Below are 20,071 nucleotides of genomic sequence, written 5' to 3'. Positions count from 1 at the left end.
TCAATCTCTCGGTCCAATGCTTGTTTTTTCTGTTCTATGGTGAAACATAAATTTGTGAAAGATAACTTTAAGAAGCAAATCGTCTCAGAGAAACAGTGTTTGCAAAGTAAAATTAATAATTGTTGATAATGAATTTATAGATTTTTTTCCAAATATTTGGAAAATACTAAAAGTGACTAATACTTTACTCGTTTTAATTAAATACGTACTGTATTTAATTTAAAAGTAAGAAGTTTTAAACAATGGCTGTTTATTTAAAAATCACAGCTACTACTGTAAGTAGGTAGTGTAAATTTAAATATTTCAGTTTCAATACACAGATAAAAAATGAATAGGTAGGAAGGAAATAAATTAACACAAAAGTGAATCATTTTCTTATTTTAAACTTACTATTCAAATAAACTTTATAGAAATCAACACAATAAACGCTTGTAAAATCAACATCACGCAAAAAATTGCTATAGATAGCCAATCAAGACAAAAAATCCCTTTGTTTCGATGTAACAAAATTACTCTACTCATTTCAAACGTTCTTTCAAATTCGGAAATCCCTGTCTAACTCATTTTCTAATGCTCTATGCTTACCATTTGATAATATACTTCTTAATTTAGTGGCATAATACGAATGTAGCCATATAAATTTATTTTCCCGTAAAGTTACAAGCCTTCAAGGGAAATGTATTTTTATGCGTATAGAAGTTTCAATAATACAAAAATATACGTATATTTTACATTATATGAAAATAATATTTCAGTACAACAATGAAAATAACTTTTAATAAAGACTTATTCGGACATTGTAAGCAAGGATTCTTGCCGTAAAATATGGGAGAATGGAATAAATATATGGCAAGAATAAAGGTTGTGATGCGCTGCCGCCTGGCAATACTGGTGTGTTTTTCTGTCATCAGTCATTAAATCAGCTGTGTATCACACGCAGGGAACATGTAACACAACAAATGTGCGTATTTAAAATTTCGGTGTGAAAATGTCAACTGGGATCTTTGATAAAAAAGCAACTAAATGTTTATGATAATTCCGTCGCGGGAGAGACATGGCGCGCCGGAGGAGCAGCGGTATCACGAGCCTGGGGTTTAACCAGGATCAAGGTTTGAATCACTTCCTAGTTCGTCAACCTGTGTTCTTTGTTCTCAGGTGGTTCGCGTTTTATTCGTTTTGCGGATGACCTAAGCGTTAGGGTGTGCGGTGCGATAGCGTCGAAGCTCGCGGGTCAATGCCAGTCGTAGCGTGGTGCGACTGTCGTACGACTGTGCACGTGTTGTTTATATTTTTAGTCGCACACCCACGCAGTTTCTTTCTCTTCGTATTACTATTGTTGTTTGGGCGTTTGATTCGCGTATCCCATTCATGCGTTCCACTAAAATTCGACGCGCAATTCCTTAGCGTGACGTGACGCCAGTCACGTACTAATATCGGATAGGATTTTTTTGTTTATAGGACGATAAACATGGTCCTATCGGTCATGTAGCCTGAAGTAAGTATAGCACCCACCGATGCATGTAATCCAAGGGAACTGAAATATTCTATAGTAAGCTACAGTAAAGCTGGCATTACATTCACAACTCTTTATGACTAAGATGCCTTCACCTGTATATAGACACACTAGTAACTTGGACTATAAAAGAGTATCAGATGGTTCAATGAGTATGAATGTTTGTATACAATAAGGAAGCCATTTCAGCATCTATTTTGGTTTGTTGTAGTCATCGCATATTGGCAACAAAAGATTTCTAATCGAGTTATTGAATTTACATTTGTATCCCATTCTGATATTCCAATAGCTATGCAAAACCATAAGCTACAATACTGTGATTGCTAAAAATTAGAAATCACTAATAATTTCTATATAAATGTTGAAACAATTAGTTGCCACTTGAAGAGAGTGTTAAATGATGCAATATCACAGATATGTCATATTTCATTTAAATCTATTGCTGGATACTATCTCTATATTTCAATTGAGAGTGACTGTTCTTTGTAATATACATAACAGTACATTTACTTTATATACAACATTTACTAATAAATAATTCAATCACATAACTCATATCTACTTGTTCAGCCAACAAGGACAATATGAGTCACTTAAAGATTAATTTATCAGAACATCACTCGCAAAAACTTGTTCTCAAAAGTTGCCTTATTTTAGAGTTAATGCCAAATACCTAATTGTGTAGAAAACTGTTATAAAAATAGTTTTTAGTATCTGACTACGAACAAAGTATGTTTCATTTATTTGTCCTTCATTACTGCCTATTTTTTTAAAAGATAAATGGTTGCAATTCTACCTAAGAGCTGAAAAAAGTAGTAGAAAATATGTCTATATGCTGAGTTGTATATGCCACCTATATTTTTAAGAACCTTTAAATATGTAGTTACAAAGTTTACCTAATATCTACAAAATTTATTACTTAAACTTAAAAATAATAATAGAATTCCATATATAAGTATATTTGCATGACCACATATTTCTGTCCAGAACAACACTAAAGAAAATAAATGTAATAATACTAATAATTATTAATTGTAATTGAAGTAAAAGAAATAATAAATATATTTTACTTTAAGTTTAACTTACTTTCTGTTACTAGCCAATTTTATCCTTACAAAAGATAAGCATATGTCAAAAACATTTACAGTTATACCATTATGATATATACTTGTATTACTTTTCTTATCAGAATTATTCCGAAATATATTCTACACCAATACAGCATATTTAATAACTAGAGAATTAGTAGAAACTAACCTGATTAAAAATATAATCAGCGTCACTCTCAAAATTTAGGCAAATTCAACAACTTATATTGTTAAATCTGTCATGCCATTTGGGCTGCAATATACATACATTAATTAGCTAAAAAAACATTACACTCTGCAGTCAGGTAAAAGATTAATCATATAATCTTTTTCAGTTTCAAAAGTCTATTGAATGTTATTTAAATACTTATAATCTTTATTTATTATTCAATTTATCTTTATTTATTTAGTTAATAATAATAGTTAAGTTATTATTTATTTTAATAATCTATTTATTTATATAATCTTTTTCAGTTACAAAAAATGTATTAAATATTAATTAAATAGTAAATAATAATCATTAAGTTATTATTAGGTACTGTTCTAATTACAAAGAGTAAATCAGGTCAAGGTTTGGCGATAAAACAAAATGTTTGTATGATTGTAATGTAATTTTACCAAGATTTGAAGTTATTGATTTTCGATAAATACTATTATTCCATTTTGCATGTAATTATTTCAGCCCAGACTTAATACAAATTACAGATATAGCTTTTGTTCAATATATTAGTGGTAGGTATATGAAAATCAAAATGGTATCAACTAGTAACATTCATAAGAAATATTGTCACTTGTAATAGATGGTTAATATTATAATATATTCAAGGTATTCAAAGGTGGTAGAACTTTCAGTGTTTTGACCCCAGCGGCACCACCTATTTCTACTAATAACAGCAGTGTTAAACTCTGTTGTGATGTGGTTTGAAGGGTGTGGAGCGGGAAACATTATTTTTCGAGGCATTCCAGATTAGTTTTCAGGGGTAGCGGCGCATCTGTACCTCGGGTAGGAATCTAATCTTATCTGGGATTGATTACAGTTGTCAATGGGCGGCAGTAGCCACTTACCATCAGGTGGACTGCATGCTCATCTGCTACTCTAATATTAAGGCATGATAACCAATGGTTAAAAAATGTAATGGAACATTTGAATAAAACAGTTCATCATATCACAATCACGTTGCAAGAATTAATTCCACATTCATATGCTTAATTAAAGTTTTAATCAACCGCTGTATTAAATCGTGAAATAATGTGAATCGACCCTTAATATGCGTTAAGTATGTAATGCTACGATTACACGCTTAGTGTTTGTCGCAAACTCCAAACCTTTACAAATGTTTGGCTTGAACAGAAGCTATGCTGCAAGCGCTCGCAAACTTACACAAACCAAGCCAAACGCTCTATCCACACGTTTGAATTTGTGGCGGTTTGGCGAGTGTTCGTGCAGTTTAGGTGCATGAGATTAAAATTAACTTGTTTTAATTAATATTTTCAGGCTGCTTCACATGTTGCCTAACATCTGGCCTGCGCGTTTACAATGTGGACCCACTCGTCGAAAAGGCTCACTACAGTAAGTAAATGTTACTAAAAATATACCCTAGTATCCATTATATAAATGAATCTGATCAAAAACAAAAGCATATTCCATACTTTCAGAGACCTTGATATGAGAATTAGAAAATCATTATGAGAAATTTCAAAAATAAATTTTGTTTATTTTGATCTTAATTGCTATTTTAGCACAACCAATTCTAAGGCTTTAAAGCAATATAATGATAACCTAGTGATTGGAATTCGGCCTCTTTATCAGAGGTCCGAATGCATTTTTTTTTTACATAATACACTTTTTACATAGAGCTTGTTTGGTCATCTGTTTAATCTCATTTTCTAAAATATTCCATTCCAAAAGATTTCCCGAAGGATTTTATATGAAAAATAATTTATTTATTCCGTTTTTACAAGCATTCATCTTATTTAAGCTATAATCTCAGGCGCGATCGCAGATTAAGATTTTGGGAGGGGGACACACATGGGAAACTTGGTTAAATTAGACCACTTTTATCTAACGCTTTAAAGTTATTTATTGTAAAGTCCGGCTTACCCTCTCCGCTACCCCCGCGGCAGAGAATCCATGCAGGGTGTTTGCACGAAAAAAATCTGACCAAGTGCGAATTGGACTCGACTCTCTGGGACCGCACTTATTTAATCTTAATATCTATAACAATATAACGTCAAATTCAATATCCCCAGGCAAGGAGGAGCTCGGAGAGGTGTCGCTATGCGAGATGGTATTCCGCACCAACTGGCTATTGGTGGTGCGAGCGCGGCGGCCGTGCTCTCTCATGCTGCTCGATGACCAGCAACGGGCCTTCAGAGCGGAGGTGATGTTCAAGTCACCCATCCGGGCGTTGCGAGCTAGGCGGGACAAGTGAGTAGAATACTATATAAATACTAGCTGACCCGGCAAACGTTGTGTTGCCATATAAATAAAAAAATGTTACGGGTGAACACCCCTTATCACTTTGGGGTATGAAAAATAGATAGTAGCCGATTCTCAGACCTACTGAATAGGCATATAAAGTTTAGTGAAAATCGGTAAAGCCGTTTCGGAAGAGTACGGTAACTAACATTGTGACACGAGTATTTTATATATGAGGCTACATTTTTTTTAATACGTGTGTTATAGAGTTTCTTTCGCCGCTTCTTAGCCATAACGAAACACCTTGTGAAGTTTTGTAGTTGTATTGACATTCAAAAAGTGTAAAGAACCTATTTTGAATAAAAAAAATTGGATTTGATTTGATTTGATATGGGTCTAACGCGCAGAAGGTTTTGGTTTCGATCCCTGGTTAGACAGGGACAAGTGAGTAGAATAACATTCTGGTCAGGCTGAAGGTTCCGGATTAGAATCCCGGTCGGACAGAAATCTGAATACTGAATTTGGATTTCTGTTCTGGGTCTGGGTGTTTGTGTTTGTCTATGTGTCTATGGCCCCCACGACCTAAGGAATCCTAGTATGGAACTATGAATGTAGATTTCGACAATGAATGCTAACATTAAACAAAAATACGAGTGAGATTGTAAGGTTCCGTTTTACGATTTTTCGTACGGAACCCTAAAAAGAAAACAAATTATATAATTTTGAAAAACAAGTTTTAATTTTAGCAGCCTTACCGTCGAATCTACTTACATTTTTATTGCACCACGTAATTTAAATGTAGCAAATTTTTTGCAACAAAATATACATAGATATAAGTATTTTTGCGCCATTACATTGACGGAAAATTCGTTTGATTAATAACTTTTTATGTATAAATTACTTTAAACTAGATATATAAGACTAATCGTGAATTATGTTTTTAATGATTCACGTATGTCGCGAACTGTTTATTTATTTCCTAAAGTATTCGTCGCCTTTTAAACGCCTTTTAAATTACCGCTGTAAACAAGTAAACAATAAGTCTAACCTTCTAAGAGGAATTCCACCATCTGTATGGTCATTACTCAAATACGCCAGACAGACGGGCGACATAATATGTACACGAAACTATGTCAACATTTTATCAACAATAATCTAGGAATTTCCATCACGTGTCCATTGAATGCGATTTAAAATTAAAACGTAGTACATACGTGAATTATTACGACTAACTTACATATGAGGCGGGCATTTTAATCCTCGGTGGTAATGCATCTGTGATCAACAGTCAACTTCAGATAGAAAATGTTCTATATGAAGTCGATTTTGCAGTTATCCATGGGCGTCAGAGTTATGTGGGCGCCATAGCCACTTACTATCAGTTGGTAGAACCCTTTGTGGTTTGATTCCGGCGGCACCACCGCCACACCTATTTCTGCCTAATAACAGCAGTGTTAAGCGCTGTGTTTTGGTTTGAAGTGTATGGTAAGGACATACTGAGGCATTTCAACTTAGTTCGCAATAGCAACGCATTTGCACGCACCTCAGATAGCAATCTAATCTTATCTGGGGTTGATTACAGATGACTTTGAGCAGCAGTAGCCACTAAAAATCTGATGGACAGCATAGTAGTCTGCTATTATAATAGAGTTATATAAAAAACGCTTATCTCTGCCTAATAACAGCTATGTTAAGTGCTGATGTGTCCTGGTTTGAAGGACACATAACAGAAGAGTAGATTTCCCAAGCGCTCCCATTTGTGACCGACCTCAGATAGGAATCAAATCTTATCTGGGGTTGATAACAGATGTCTATGAGCAGCAGTAGCCACTTACCATCAGGTGTATTTTATACACATTCGCTACTTCAGTGTTATAAAAAAATCTGAACGCACAATAACGTACCTACACGCTTCAGAAAGTAACACTGAAGTAGGTACCTATAGCCATAATTAATTGTAATAACATACAAAAACGCGAATAGGTCAATGTTCATTGTTTGCAAAACAGGTTAGGTGTTCAGTGTGAGTCATGGCTAGTTTCGTATGTAAAATTACTAAGAGCGTGTTTTGAAAGGGGTAGAACCCTTTATAATTCGACTCGGGATAGAGGTACTCGGATAGTCAGCGTAAAACTGCTAGTCCGCTCTGAATATAGAAATGAATCGCGTCGCCATAGCAAATTGTATGACTACACCTGCTCGCAACAACTTCAGAGCGAACTAGCAGTTTGGCGCGGACTATACCAATTTCTGTCTTATAACAGCAGGGTAAGGGTTTTTATAATATGAAAGTAGCAATCCATCATGAAGTCCAGATGGTTCGTGCTACTGCTGCATGGACATCTGTAATCAACCCCAGATAAGATAACAGCATTACCTGATGTTGGCCACAGATGCGTTGGTATCCCTGAAGACTAAGTTGAAACGCTTTGGATAAGTATGTCTTGCTCTACCATACCCTTCACACCAGAACACAGCAGCGTTTAACACTGTTATTGGGTTGAAGTAGGTGTGACGGCGGTGTCTCCAGAATCACAAAAAGTCCTACAACCTTTCATACTACTAGAGTAGGCACATAATCAGATGCTAATTCTATATTACATAAGAATATTCTCTATATAAGGGAACGAAGGATCACTATATTTAAAAGATAAAACATTTAAGACATGTTATTGACTAACTAAAAATAAATAGTCAGTAGGTATTGCAACGGGATTTTATGGCTAATTAACTTAGTAATAAAATTTTGTTATTTAATAAAACCGCGACCGTAAATTGTAATGTTTTGCCGAGTGACGTCAATTTAAAAACAATAATTAAACTATACAGTTACAATGTACTATATGGGTGGCATTTCAACATAAATGTCCTTAATGTAATGGTATAATGTAACATTTAATTCAATTTCATTTGAATTGTATTCCTATCAGATATGGTAGAAGTACTTACTCGTAGTTAAGAAAAGAAAATGGGAAATTTGTAAATGTCCATACAAAATATACTTAATTTCAATTTATTTAAATAGCAATAAATTATGTTTTTGAAGGGCGTACCAATAAATTTGTTAAGGAGGGATGGGAAGTAGTGTGAATGGATTCGCTCCGCTCCACAAAATAAAAAGGGTTTGCCTCTGAAAGTCAGTAAAAAAAAGTTTCTAATCTATGTTTGTTTGGTTAATCTTTAGAATGTAGCGAAACCAAAAAAGGTCCTCCTCTTTGAAGGAGTCCGGACCGTATTTAAGTACATCTTTCTAATAGTGTTTTCTCTCTCGATAAAATAAAATTGAGATAAGTAAAATTTAGGTAATCTAGAACAGTCATAAGATATTAACTAAATTACGCCAGTACGCTGTCCATTCGACTAATTGCGGCTCCCCTCATACGATTGTATTGAGAAGTCTATTTCGGCACACTTACGCCATCTTGATTCAGTTAAACCGTTACCGTTTCTTCACTAAACAAACCTAAAAATACTGACGGATCGAAGCGCGGCGTCCTATATTATATTTGTTAAACTATTTAAACATAATTATCATAATCAACTCGTTTTGATATTTTTGCGCATGAGTGTCCTTTCATAATGAGAAGGATATAGGGCATAACCCATAGACTATTTCAATGAGCAAGCTTTGAATGACTTAAAAAATATTTAGACTATCATACAATATGATGATGTTTTCCTTATGTTATAGCATGTATTCATTAATTCTAATACGAATTTGAATGCGAATATATGCATCATACTTAATTCAGAAAATCAGAGATTTGAACCCCGGACTTCCCAATGTAAGAGTGTGATTAATTCTAGGATCGACAATGTCAGTTTAAAACTAATTCCGAAATCCTAAAAGTATGACAATGACAACAAGCATAAGTATGACAATACAACAATACCAACGACAGTCCCACAATTTACCTTGTCCTTATGACGTCATAATGCCTATCCTAAACCTGTGCTTGTCAGATAAGATAAAGGATCCTTCACCTAATAACCCAATACTTATGTCAGATGGACATTATCTGGACATTTTACATACCTATTAGATTGCTTTGTTTTGAATATAAGTACCTACTTTATACTTTCTTCTTAATAATAGGTATATTAATTAAAGAATACTGATTTAAGGTATTATGAGTATCCACAAAAGGTCTTACATATAAGCATAAGCTCTTACATATAATAAATGTTTGTAATACAAGATATATGTTACCTAAATTACGGAGTGTCAAGTAAAGTGAGAAAAATTCTATATATTTTTCTTTTTTTTATCCGATTGTAGAGGGTAATATTTTTCGACCGTGTATGTACGAGTATGTCTCATTCTGTGGCACACTGTACAGACAAAACTGCTGAACGGATTTTAACATAATATGAGGCGTTGTATTTTAAGCAGTAGCGTTTTTGTTTTTATAATAATTATTTTTATCTTTAGTATTATATTTGTAATGTTAGCTGTTTTATTATAGATATTGATGAGCTTTAGTGTTACAATGAAATTTTTGGAAAATGTAAATTATGGACAAATCTCTACCGCTGTGCAAACTACTCATATATTCTAAGTTAGTGTACCAATATTGCTTTTGTTCAGAATATTACGTTATTAGTAAAATACGTATTTTCATTGTTTATTGATTACAATTACCTGTACGTGCGCATTTGTCTTCAATAATGTTTACAAAATCACATAATTAATGTTTATGAATGATGCATAATTCTAATGACATTTCGATCACAATACTTTATTTGTGTAAATCATAGATATATTATCCTACTGACGTAAATGTTGAATGGAAAGCTTTGCGATATAATCCGTCATCAATCAACGGTTCGAATTAATATTTCACGGTAATGTTATTAAAATCAAAGATTTAATATCTGCTATTAAAATAGATAAGAATAATTAGATTTTGAATTCGATAAAATTATAGGTATATACTTATAGTCCGCGTAAAACTGCTAGTCCGCTCTGAATATAGAAATGAATCGTGTCGCAATGAATAGCAAATTGAATGACTACACCAGCTGCTCGCAACAACTTCAGAGCGGACTGGCAGTTTGGCGCTGAATATACCTCCAAAACTTATAGATGCAGTATAATAAAAGGAATAAAATTCTAATGTATGTAGAAAATAATATAAAATCATTTAAAAGTTATTTTATTAGATAATAATATACAACAATAACAATATTTTAATTGAAAAGATGCCATACAATTTAATAATCAATTATTTTATCGGCTAAGGAATGCTTCGATCAACATGTGGTATAAGTATATGAAATACCGATCAGCATTTGACCGGCATGGTACAATAAATATCAAACACTTATTCTAAGAGGAGATTTAAGCCCAACAGTCAGACAGTAATCAGTCAAATTATATATTATAAACTTTAAATATACTTTTAAACCTCGCCTAACCTCTTTAGTAGTTAAATAAATAAAGAAAAAACCAGTATGTGACTTAAACGCACTAAACAAAGACTTCTTAATATTCAGGTCATGAACGATATATCCTTGGCATACACCTAGCTCTGGTTCCGTATATGATATATAAATAATACCTATTGTCTAAACGTGATATGTATTATCTAGATACGAGTAGGTAGGTACTAATAATAGTCTTAACAAAGAAATAAAATTAAGTCTTTGTTATATACTTTTAAGTTTTAGGTTTAAGAATCTTTATTTCTCATAAGACTTTTACATCACTTAGAATGAGAAGCTTAAAAATAATTATAATTATTATGTGTCCATAATAGTGGACTTTATATTGTAGGTAGAATTCCTTGTGGTTCATCACCGAAAGCACCGCCATCTCACCTATTTCTGCCTAATAATTCAGTTATCGCTTATAACTAAATTATTAGACACGCTGTGTCTTTGTTTGGCGGGTGTGGTAAAAGAGATATTTTGCCGAGGCATTCCAACTTAATCCTCACGCAAGAGTGGGAGCTCGAACCGTCTAGCAAGGAACCCCGGGAAGAACGGCGGTATGTGTGGTCGCATACCATTGTAAACACCTGATGTGCGGTAGAAGCGTAAGTTGCTAAAGAGCAGAGCAGAGCAGATCCCGGTGTTCTCTACCAAGCGCTGAGGACAGCAACCTGAGGACAGGGGTTTTAGTGCGGTAAAATCCCACATAACCCGGCGGCGCGTACCTACGAAGGGTACCTTTGAAGTTTCCCCCCTTGAATAAAAAAAATACTTATCTTATTGTGGTTGTTTACGGATGGTCGTAGGCGTAGGCAGCAGCTACTTACTATAAGGTATACATGCATACTAGTTTTCTGTATCAACATTATAAAAAAGTTCAATACACAAAGACCCATTTGGTCAGAAAAGTCTCCACGAGAGCTTATTACGTAAAGATTTTATCAGCAAAGCGTCGCATGTCCCCAGAGTGGCGGTGGTGCTGACGTCGTCGGTGCAGGTGCTGTCGCTGCCGTCGCTGGGCCGCGTGGCGCTGCTCCGCGTGCCGGCGGCGGCGCGGCCGCTCTGCGCGCTCGCGACCGATCCCAGCGCGCCCCAGCTGCTCGCCGCGCCAGCGCATAGACGCGGCTCGTTACAACTACTGGTAAATAACTTGAAAATATTGATAAGTAATAATAATTAGAGATGCGCCGAATAGTGGTTTCACCGAATAACCGAATACATACATACTTGTATCATATTATAAATGTTTGTTTCATTCACTATATCAAGCTGAAAATATAGTTAACAAAAAATACAGATACATTTAAGATCAATTTAAAAATGGTTATTTTATTACTTAAAATACCTAATAATAATAATAAATTGCGCTGGTCTACAATCCCTAGGAAAATGACAAACTATATCAAAAAATCTATAGTTACAAATACCCATATTTTTTTGTCTTGCAAACAGCAAAGTAAATAATAAATATCTCAAATATCAATAAAATATTATCGATATTATGATAACATGACTATATTATTATAATTAGCCTCAGATTTTAACGATCATTCGAAAATATAATTCCAGGATGTATCCCGAGCGGTGAAAGGTGCGCAGTCGAGTTCCCCGGCGGTGGTCGGCTGCCATCAAACCGACCTGGTGTGTTTGAGCCTATCAGCGAATGGCGCGAAGCTGGCCACTGCGTCCGAGAGAGGCACCATCATCCGCATCTGGGATACCATGAGCAAGCAGATGCTGCATGAGTTGAGGCGAGGGTCCGATTACGCTGATGTTTATTGGTGAGGAGACTTCTTCATGTAATAAAAAATGATTGGCCAAGTGCGTGTCGAACCTCGCTATGCAGTATGCTATAGCAGCTTGTCCACCGAACGTCCGTCACCCGAGCACCGTCATCCCATAGTAAATGTACGTGTACGCTACTTCGGCGCCGTGATTAATTATCGGTATCGGCTCGTTGACGGCGCAGTGGACAAACAGCGTTACGGTTCCGTACAATCAATTTCTTTTTTTTATTTTTTGTGTTTTTTGTCAACATCATTGTGACATGGTTCAATAGACAAAACTGAAAATGTCGAAAAATAGCGATTTCTTGTATGGGGACTTTTATATTCAACTCTTTTAATTTATAGTATTTTTTGTTACAACCGCCACTGTTATATATATTTTGTAGGTGGTGTGGTCCTTTGTGGTTCGACTCCGGTTGCTCCACCGCTACACTAATTTCTGCCAAATTACAGCAGTGTTAAAGTCTTGTGTGGTCTGGTTTGAAAGGTGTGGTAAAGGAGACATACTTTTCCGAGGCGTTCCAGCTTAGTCCTCAGGGGTAGCGGCACATCTGTGGCCGACTCCACGTAGGAATATGTAATCCTATCTTGAGTTGATTACAGATGTCCATGGGCGACAGTAGCTACTTACCATCAGGTGGACTGAATGCTTCTCTGCAACTTGTATATTATAAAAAAAAGAGAAAAAAAAACATTTCTGCAATTTTACAACAGTGTTAACAGCTGTGTTTTGTGTGTGTTAGTGTTGTAAGGGAGAGATACGTGTGCGACGCGTTCCTTAGGAGAGGTAACGCATGTATGACCCTCGATAAGAATATAATCCTGTCTGAGATTGATTACGTGACTTTTTACTTAAAATTTTCAGTCAAATCGGATACTGAGAAGTGTTTAAAAATTTCAAATGTAACTTAGAGATTTGGTCCTCACATACACACGAAGTAAAAAGACAAGTTAAAAAAGAGCATGTAATCAATCTAATTAATTAATTATAAATTTCTAGATATATTAATGTCAAAAAATAATAATATCTCGGTTCCAAAGTAGGTATTTTCCTATCTTATTGCATTAATACGTCCTTATTCATAAGTATTAAAAAGACACAAAATGCTTAATTTATCTACCTATTTTTTTTTTTTATCTACTTAGAGGCTTGCCTATTCTGGTCTGTCTTCTATACAATGTAATTTATTACAAACAATACATACAAAGTAATGGGAATAGATAATATCAAATGAATGCTTTATAATGTGTGGAAAGTTAAATAAAGTTAATATAAGTAACAACGGATGCATAATTTGGAACATATGATCATCGTCCCTGTGGCGCAGAGGATAGCGCGTTGGACTTCTAATCCAAAGGTCGTGGGTTCGATCCCCACCAGGGATGTCTTCATTTTTAATTTGTAATAAATTTGTATTATAATAATATTAATTAATTAAATAATAAAAGTAGTCTTATAATTGATACCTAATGTTTGTGTTTTACTTAATTTTTTTTATTTATTTTTTTTTGTTTATATTTTCAGTTATTTTTCATTTGTGTGTATTGTATTTAGTAAAATTTGTTTTTGAAAATACTTTTAATACTTATACTTTTCATTATATTATGTATATGAAAATAATTTAAAATTGCTCTCATTTACTTACATTCATCGACAAGGCGAGCGCAGTGCATGCTTTTCCTTTTTGACCCTTCTTTATCTTATATATAAAATTCTCGTGTCACAATGTTAGTTACCTCCGAAACGGCTTAACCGATATTCACCAAATTTTATATGCATATTCAGTATGTCTGAGAATCGGCTACTATATATTTTTCATACCCCTAAGTGATAAGAGTGGTTCACCCTTAACATGTTTTTATTTATATGGCAACACAACGTTTGCCGGGTCAGCTAGTATTATTATATTGTTTACTTTATCTTAGTAAATATAATTATTGTAATATAATTTTCGCTCATGCATTGCTCGGATTATATTAATAAAATTATTTAATGTTGTGTCTACAGTACATTTATGGGCAGTTCTGTGCGATTACGTAAATTTTGTCGAGATTCAATAATTTTAGCGTGACACAAAGTTGCGTGCTGCGATGTAATAACACATAATATATTTTTGTGTTTATTTACCTCTATGAGTTGTTTGCCTAGTTTAAATTCACTTGGACACATAAAAATATTTTATAAGAGAATTTCGAGAAGGAATGCATCTTCTTTTCCAGTAGTTCTAAAGTTATTATATTTTTTTTATCAGATTATTTCAGAAATTCTGCCATACTATGAAGGGTAGGGTTATCTGGAGGCACGGTAGTGCCTCCACCAAGTCGAGCCCAAAAAGTGGCAGGGCCGTACCATTCTATTCTCGAAGCAATTCAGGTCATTTTTGACCCCTCTTATATATTTTTTTTAATCTAGTCTGAATAGTACGCCTTTTGTGTGACTACACACACAACAATTATACAAAAATATATTAAAATTCTAATTAAAACAATCTTAGTTTCTTTTTTTGTGAAACGTTAGGGTGGAATTTGGCGGTCGCACGACCGTGCGTGTAGATATTTGCACTTATACAACGTACATATTATAATGGAAAATAAGCACATCTATGTTTGGTAGACGAAAAAAAAATTAAAAAACGTAGAAGACTTTACGGTTTGATTTTCGGGTACATGCGATCGATTCTATTGCTTACTATCGGTTGAGATGATCAATCCGTTTGATCAAAATTTAGATTGACACATATCTGATCGACATCTCAACACGGTAATTGGTCCGCAGTATAAGCTTTAACCTCGCGGGCACGCTGGTGTGCTGCGTGTCGGACAAGGGCACGTTGCACGTGTGGTCGGCACGTGCGCGCGGCGGCCGCTCGCACGTGTGCGCGCTGTGTGCCGCGCCCGCCGCCGCGCAGCCGCAGCGCCGCGCGCTCTGCGCCTTCAGCGACGACTGCAGCGCCGTGGGTGAGTGGGGGGTTTTTGACTAGGTGTCTTAGTGACGACTGTAGTGCCATGGGTGAGGGGGGGGCTTTAAACTAGGTGTCTCAGTGACGACTGTAGTGCCGTGGGTGAGTGGGGGGCTTTAATTAGATGCCTCAGGGAGGACTGCAGCGTCGTGGGTGAGTAGGGGGCTTTAAATAAGTGTCTTAGTGACGACTGTAGCGCTGTGTGTGAGAATGGGTTTTGGGATTAAGTACCTCAGTGACGACTGCAGCGCCGTGGGTGAGTAGGGGGCTTTAAATAAGTGTCTTAGCGACGACTGTAGCGCCGTGAGTGAGTAGAGGGCTTTAAATAAGTGTCTTAGTGACGACTGTAGCGCTGTGTGTGAGAATGGGTTTTGGGATTAAGTACCTCAGTGATGACTGCAGCGCCGTGGGTGAGTAGGGGGCTTTAAATAAGTGTCTTAGCGACGACTGTAGCGCCGTGAGTGAGTAGAGGGCTTTAAATAAGTGTCTTAGTGACGACTGTAGCGCTGTGTGTGAGAATGGGTTTTGGGATTAAGTACCTCAGTGACGACTGCAGCGCCGTGGGTGAGTAGGGGGCTTTGAAGTAGGTGTCTTAGCGACGACTGCAGCGCTGTGGGTGAGTGGGGGGGTTTTGAATTAAGTATCTTAGCGACGAATGCAGCGACGTGGATGATTAGGCGGTTTTGACTAGATGCCGGCAGCGCCGTTGGTGAGTAGGGGGCTTTTTACTAGGTATTTAAGACGACTTTAGTGATATGAGTGAGCTGGGGCGACTTGGGATTAGATCGCTGTGTGACGACTGCAGCGCTGTGGGTGAGTGTATGTTGAGGTAAATACTAGCGCCGTAGGCGTTTTAAAATTTTCATACCTTCAGTGAAGTGTTTTGAATGCTTTTAGTGCAGGAGATGACCGCATTAATGTTCGAATTTTAATAAAATATTTTGTTTGTTTTCAGTGATATGTGAAGACGGCACTTTTCATAAGTTCACGTTTTCTGCCGAGGGCAACTGCCACCGGAGTGACTTTGAATATTTCTTGCAGGTTATTATCTATCTCCTTTCAATTCTCTGTCTTTACGTATCTATATTTATATTTTTGTCTGTGTTTGTGTGTTTCTGCGTATATTAATACACACTGTAATGGTGACGTTACTCACGTCAACGTCACTTTGATATTGATCAACTGAATTTTATATGCTCTCCCACTAAAGCTATTTTAACACGAAGTAAAATATCAAAAATTAAAAATTTGGGTAATTAATAAAATATTCTTATTATTTTAGTTAAAAATTTTAAGCTAAATTAAATTTTAGCTAAAAAAACGACATGTAGGCTACCTCAAATAAATTATGTGTTACATCAGGGCGCGCAACTACGTTTCACAAATAATAATATTATAATTTATTTCCCAGGTTGGTGATGACGACGAATTCCTGCATTGATTTTAATAAAATTATAAACTCTAAGTTCAGAATTATTGCCTAATAAGTTATGAAGGAGTAATAGTGATAGGGTTGCAATAGTTAGACCATGAGGGTTTTTATAATTATTTCGGGTAGTTCATAAATACTACCCCATGCTAGCTATGGAAGTAAATTGATATTACGTTGTCAGGGGCCGATGTTTTGAATTTTTTGTATTGGAGTGTATGAAAATGTTATCCAGACGTTTATGCATTATTTTGAAGGTTATTTTAGGATTTGTATGTACCGCTAAAGTGTGTAAAGCCGGTAGCCACAGCTATACCTACATATCAATAAATATTAAAATTGACTGTCCCAAATAGTATGCTTTTTATAAACTCAATTTGTTTTTATACAGTAATATTGATTTTTTATCAAGTTAATATGCCAGTTACGGTTTTATTCGCTTTAGCGGTATAGTAAAGATATTGAACATAATAAAAAATGAACATTAATACATATTTTACAAATTTTATGAATAATCTGTCATATTAGGCTTGGTATCAAATTGATATTTATTAAATATTTTTTCGTGCCGTTTTGCTAAACTTTTTGTAGTAGGATTTTACCGTGCACTTCAATAGTTCTAAACATTACAATTCCCACAAAAGTTGCAATAGTTTTAAAATACTTTCACATAGAAAATTAGACTTTGTAGCCTAAAGATGTATATGACACATCAGTCCATAGTACAGTCCGCGCCAAACTGCTAGTCCGCTCTGAAGATGTTGCGAGCAGGTGTTATCATACAATTTACTATGGCGACGCGATTCATTTATGTATTCACAGCGGACTAGCAGTTTTACGCGGACTGTGACATTCTTGTAACGTATATATTTTGTTAGAAAAAAACAGTGTTATAGAAATAGGTAGACGGTATTTTTAAATCCAGTTTTTGCAAATAAACCAGAATATATATTGATTTTAGGGTGATTAGAAATTGATTGTTTTAAATTTAGTCATGAGTCATTGTTTCTTGTAATTATTATTTAAACTAAAAATAGCAAAGAAAAAGATAGATAAATAAAGCGATAATGTTAAATCTTTCACACATCCGTTCAGACTGAATAATAAATGTTTGTTGGAATTGTATTGAATAAAAATGTAACACTCACTATATAAAAAAAAAAACAATATTATTTCAAGTGCTAGATATGTTTGCAATATTATGTAAATTGAAATGTGTTACTCGACTTAAAATAAGTCTGGATAAAGTTAATTATAGTACACGCAAGTGAAATTTTGTAACGCACTTCGTGCACATGGATACCAAGTCTTCAAATTGTATTTATAACGAGGGCCATACAAAAGTATTAATTAAATAGTTCTGAAATCCGTGCGACTTTTCCTGTGCACTTTAAATATGTATTATGTATTGAAAACCTGGTGTTGTCTTCACTATATAGAAAGCAACATATTTTAATAAATAAAACGAAATTACCAATTCTGCCACTTGAGACCACAGTTAAATTAAGAATCAAAAAAATTGTGTATCCGAGACTTATCTGTGTGGACGAAGTAGCTTAAATTTAATGACCATCGAATACAATCCAAATTCGCGATTAACGCGACATTGAAGTCTGACAATCGTTATTTACCAGCTAGCAATAATTCAGATATATATATAAAAGACAAAGAGGGCACTAATAGCATTTTAAAGTTATGATTATGGTTAACTTGTGAAGGAATAAACGATTTTGATATTTGCTACATAAATAAGGCTATTCAGGTACGGTATGCTCGTTAATTAATATTATCTTTAATTAAATTCATCCACTTTATAGATGATATAATAATTCTCCTTATATTTAGTTAAATATCCTTAAACGTTTAGTTAGTCCTCTACTTTTATTTTAGTTGTTAAGTAGGTACTTCAATTTCATGGTCTCTTTGTTTTACTCGAAATAATTTGATTGTATGCAATATTATGCAATATTATATTACCTAGTGATAGTGGAATAATAAATTGCGCTTTCAAAAAAATGTAAATGACAAAATTTTACACATATTAATCATACGATGAAAAACTATATTTTTCATATAAAAATATTGGACAGTTTACCTAAATTTTAAATTGTTATGGAAAATGGAAATGATTCACGGTAAGTAGGTAATCCAAAATTTGGTATCATATCACATTGTTGAAAATTTTATTAATGTTGCTTACGCCTTCGGTAATTATAAGACTCGAGGTAATTGTGTATGTTAATTAATATTAATACCTATTATATAATTTCTATAAGGTTGCAATGTTAAATCGTAGCGTGCTGTTACGATTATGCTAGACTCGCTAATTAATAGAAAAGTGAATTTGTTTATAATATTTATCTGATTAGAAGTTTTTTATCGCGCAATGTACATAAATAATAATATAAATGTTTGTGATGCGTCGTGTTCGAAATATAATTATAATTTTTTATATCGATAATGTATAGAGATATTTCATTAAAATAGACAAATATTTTATTCATCCCTAAACGTAATTATTATAATCTGTGCTATTGTTGTAATCGTTGTTATATAAAATCATTTTTATTATTAATTTTGTGAACTTACTTGTAACGACTTGGTTTTATTAGCTATCCGCTCAATATATCCTTTGCATTTGCTCATTCTGAGAGTTTGTTAAAGCCACAATATTAAGGAATTTGTGATCGAGTGTTTTTGGCTAAGTCAGTATGGAGTAAGTGAGGACCTTGATACCTTCACCTGAGTTCATGAATACCTTTAATGATAACATTTAAGTTCTCTACCGTCTTTATTTTTTTGTTAAATTAATAGTAAAATATTTGAACTGAGAGAAAAAGTTTAACATATAAGATTTTTGTAATAATGTGTATTATAAATAAATATTATTATTAAATACATATGCAACCCCACAAGTAATGATTATTTAAAGTTGTATATGTATAACCATGTAAATATTTAATAGTGGCATATTATAGTTTTTTATACATTAAAGTTAGAATATTGATGATAAATCATAATATATTGCGTCGGCTTATTTAAATTTTAATGTTAGATTCAAGTTTTTAAAAGTTTTGGCTACAAAGAGCACATTTCATGTAAATAATATGAAGTTTAGGTTTATTTTTTTATGGAAATTGAAGTGATGTGCGATGCTCCACTGTTTTGTATAACGCGTCAGGGTGTGGAGTTGAACCCATTAGGTTATTTGCAATTTTCACAATAAAGAATCTTTTATATTATTGCGTTTTATTTCATTTAAAGTGGTGTTTGAAGCGAGTGCGGACTGATATGTAAATCTCAAGTGATCTCCTTACCAACTCAAGAAAAGCAGGAATTTACTCTTTTCTATATTATTACTCTGAGACTCTTTTAATGTCATTGGTCGTTATGTAGGTTAGTGACCAATGTGAGTGTCAGAATTATTTATTTACATTGACAT

At 34.3% G+C, this 20,071-nt stretch overlaps 1 protein-coding gene and 1 non-coding gene across 2 annotated transcripts; both read left to right on the top strand.

The window, feature by feature from the left end:
* The first annotated feature begins 909 nt into the window (after nucleotides 1–909).
* On the top strand, nucleotides 910–19,868 carry LOC140754236 (WD repeat domain phosphoinositide-interacting protein 4). The gene is made up of 8 exons (XM_073089185.1): nucleotides 910–1,109; nucleotides 4,097–4,171; nucleotides 4,852–5,029; nucleotides 11,420–11,594; nucleotides 12,023–12,234; nucleotides 15,017–15,198; nucleotides 16,156–16,241; nucleotides 16,612–19,868. Exons 1-8 carry the CDS (start codon nucleotides 1,055–1,057, stop codon nucleotides 16,639–16,641), a joined length of 993 nt encoding a protein of 330 aa, XP_072945286.1. The 5' UTR covers nucleotides 910–1,054; the 3' UTR covers nucleotides 16,642–19,868.
* TRNAR-UCU (transfer RNA arginine (anticodon UCU)) lies at nucleotides 13,554–13,626 on the top strand. The gene has a single exon. It is a non-coding gene; the product is annotated as a tRNA-Arg (tRNA).
* Nucleotides 19,869–20,071: the final 203 nt, after the last annotated feature.

The sequence above is a fragment of the Epargyreus clarus genome, unplaced genomic scaffold (assembly GCF_041222505.1).
Source record: "Epargyreus clarus isolate Ecla_fem2 unplaced genomic scaffold, WU_Ecla_fem_2.2 ptg000029l, whole genome shotgun sequence".
Taxonomy (NCBI): Eukaryota; Metazoa; Arthropoda; class Insecta; order Lepidoptera; family Hesperiidae; genus Epargyreus; species Epargyreus clarus.
Note: the sequence above shows the minus strand (reverse complement) of the source record. Positions and strands in the feature narration are given on the sequence as shown.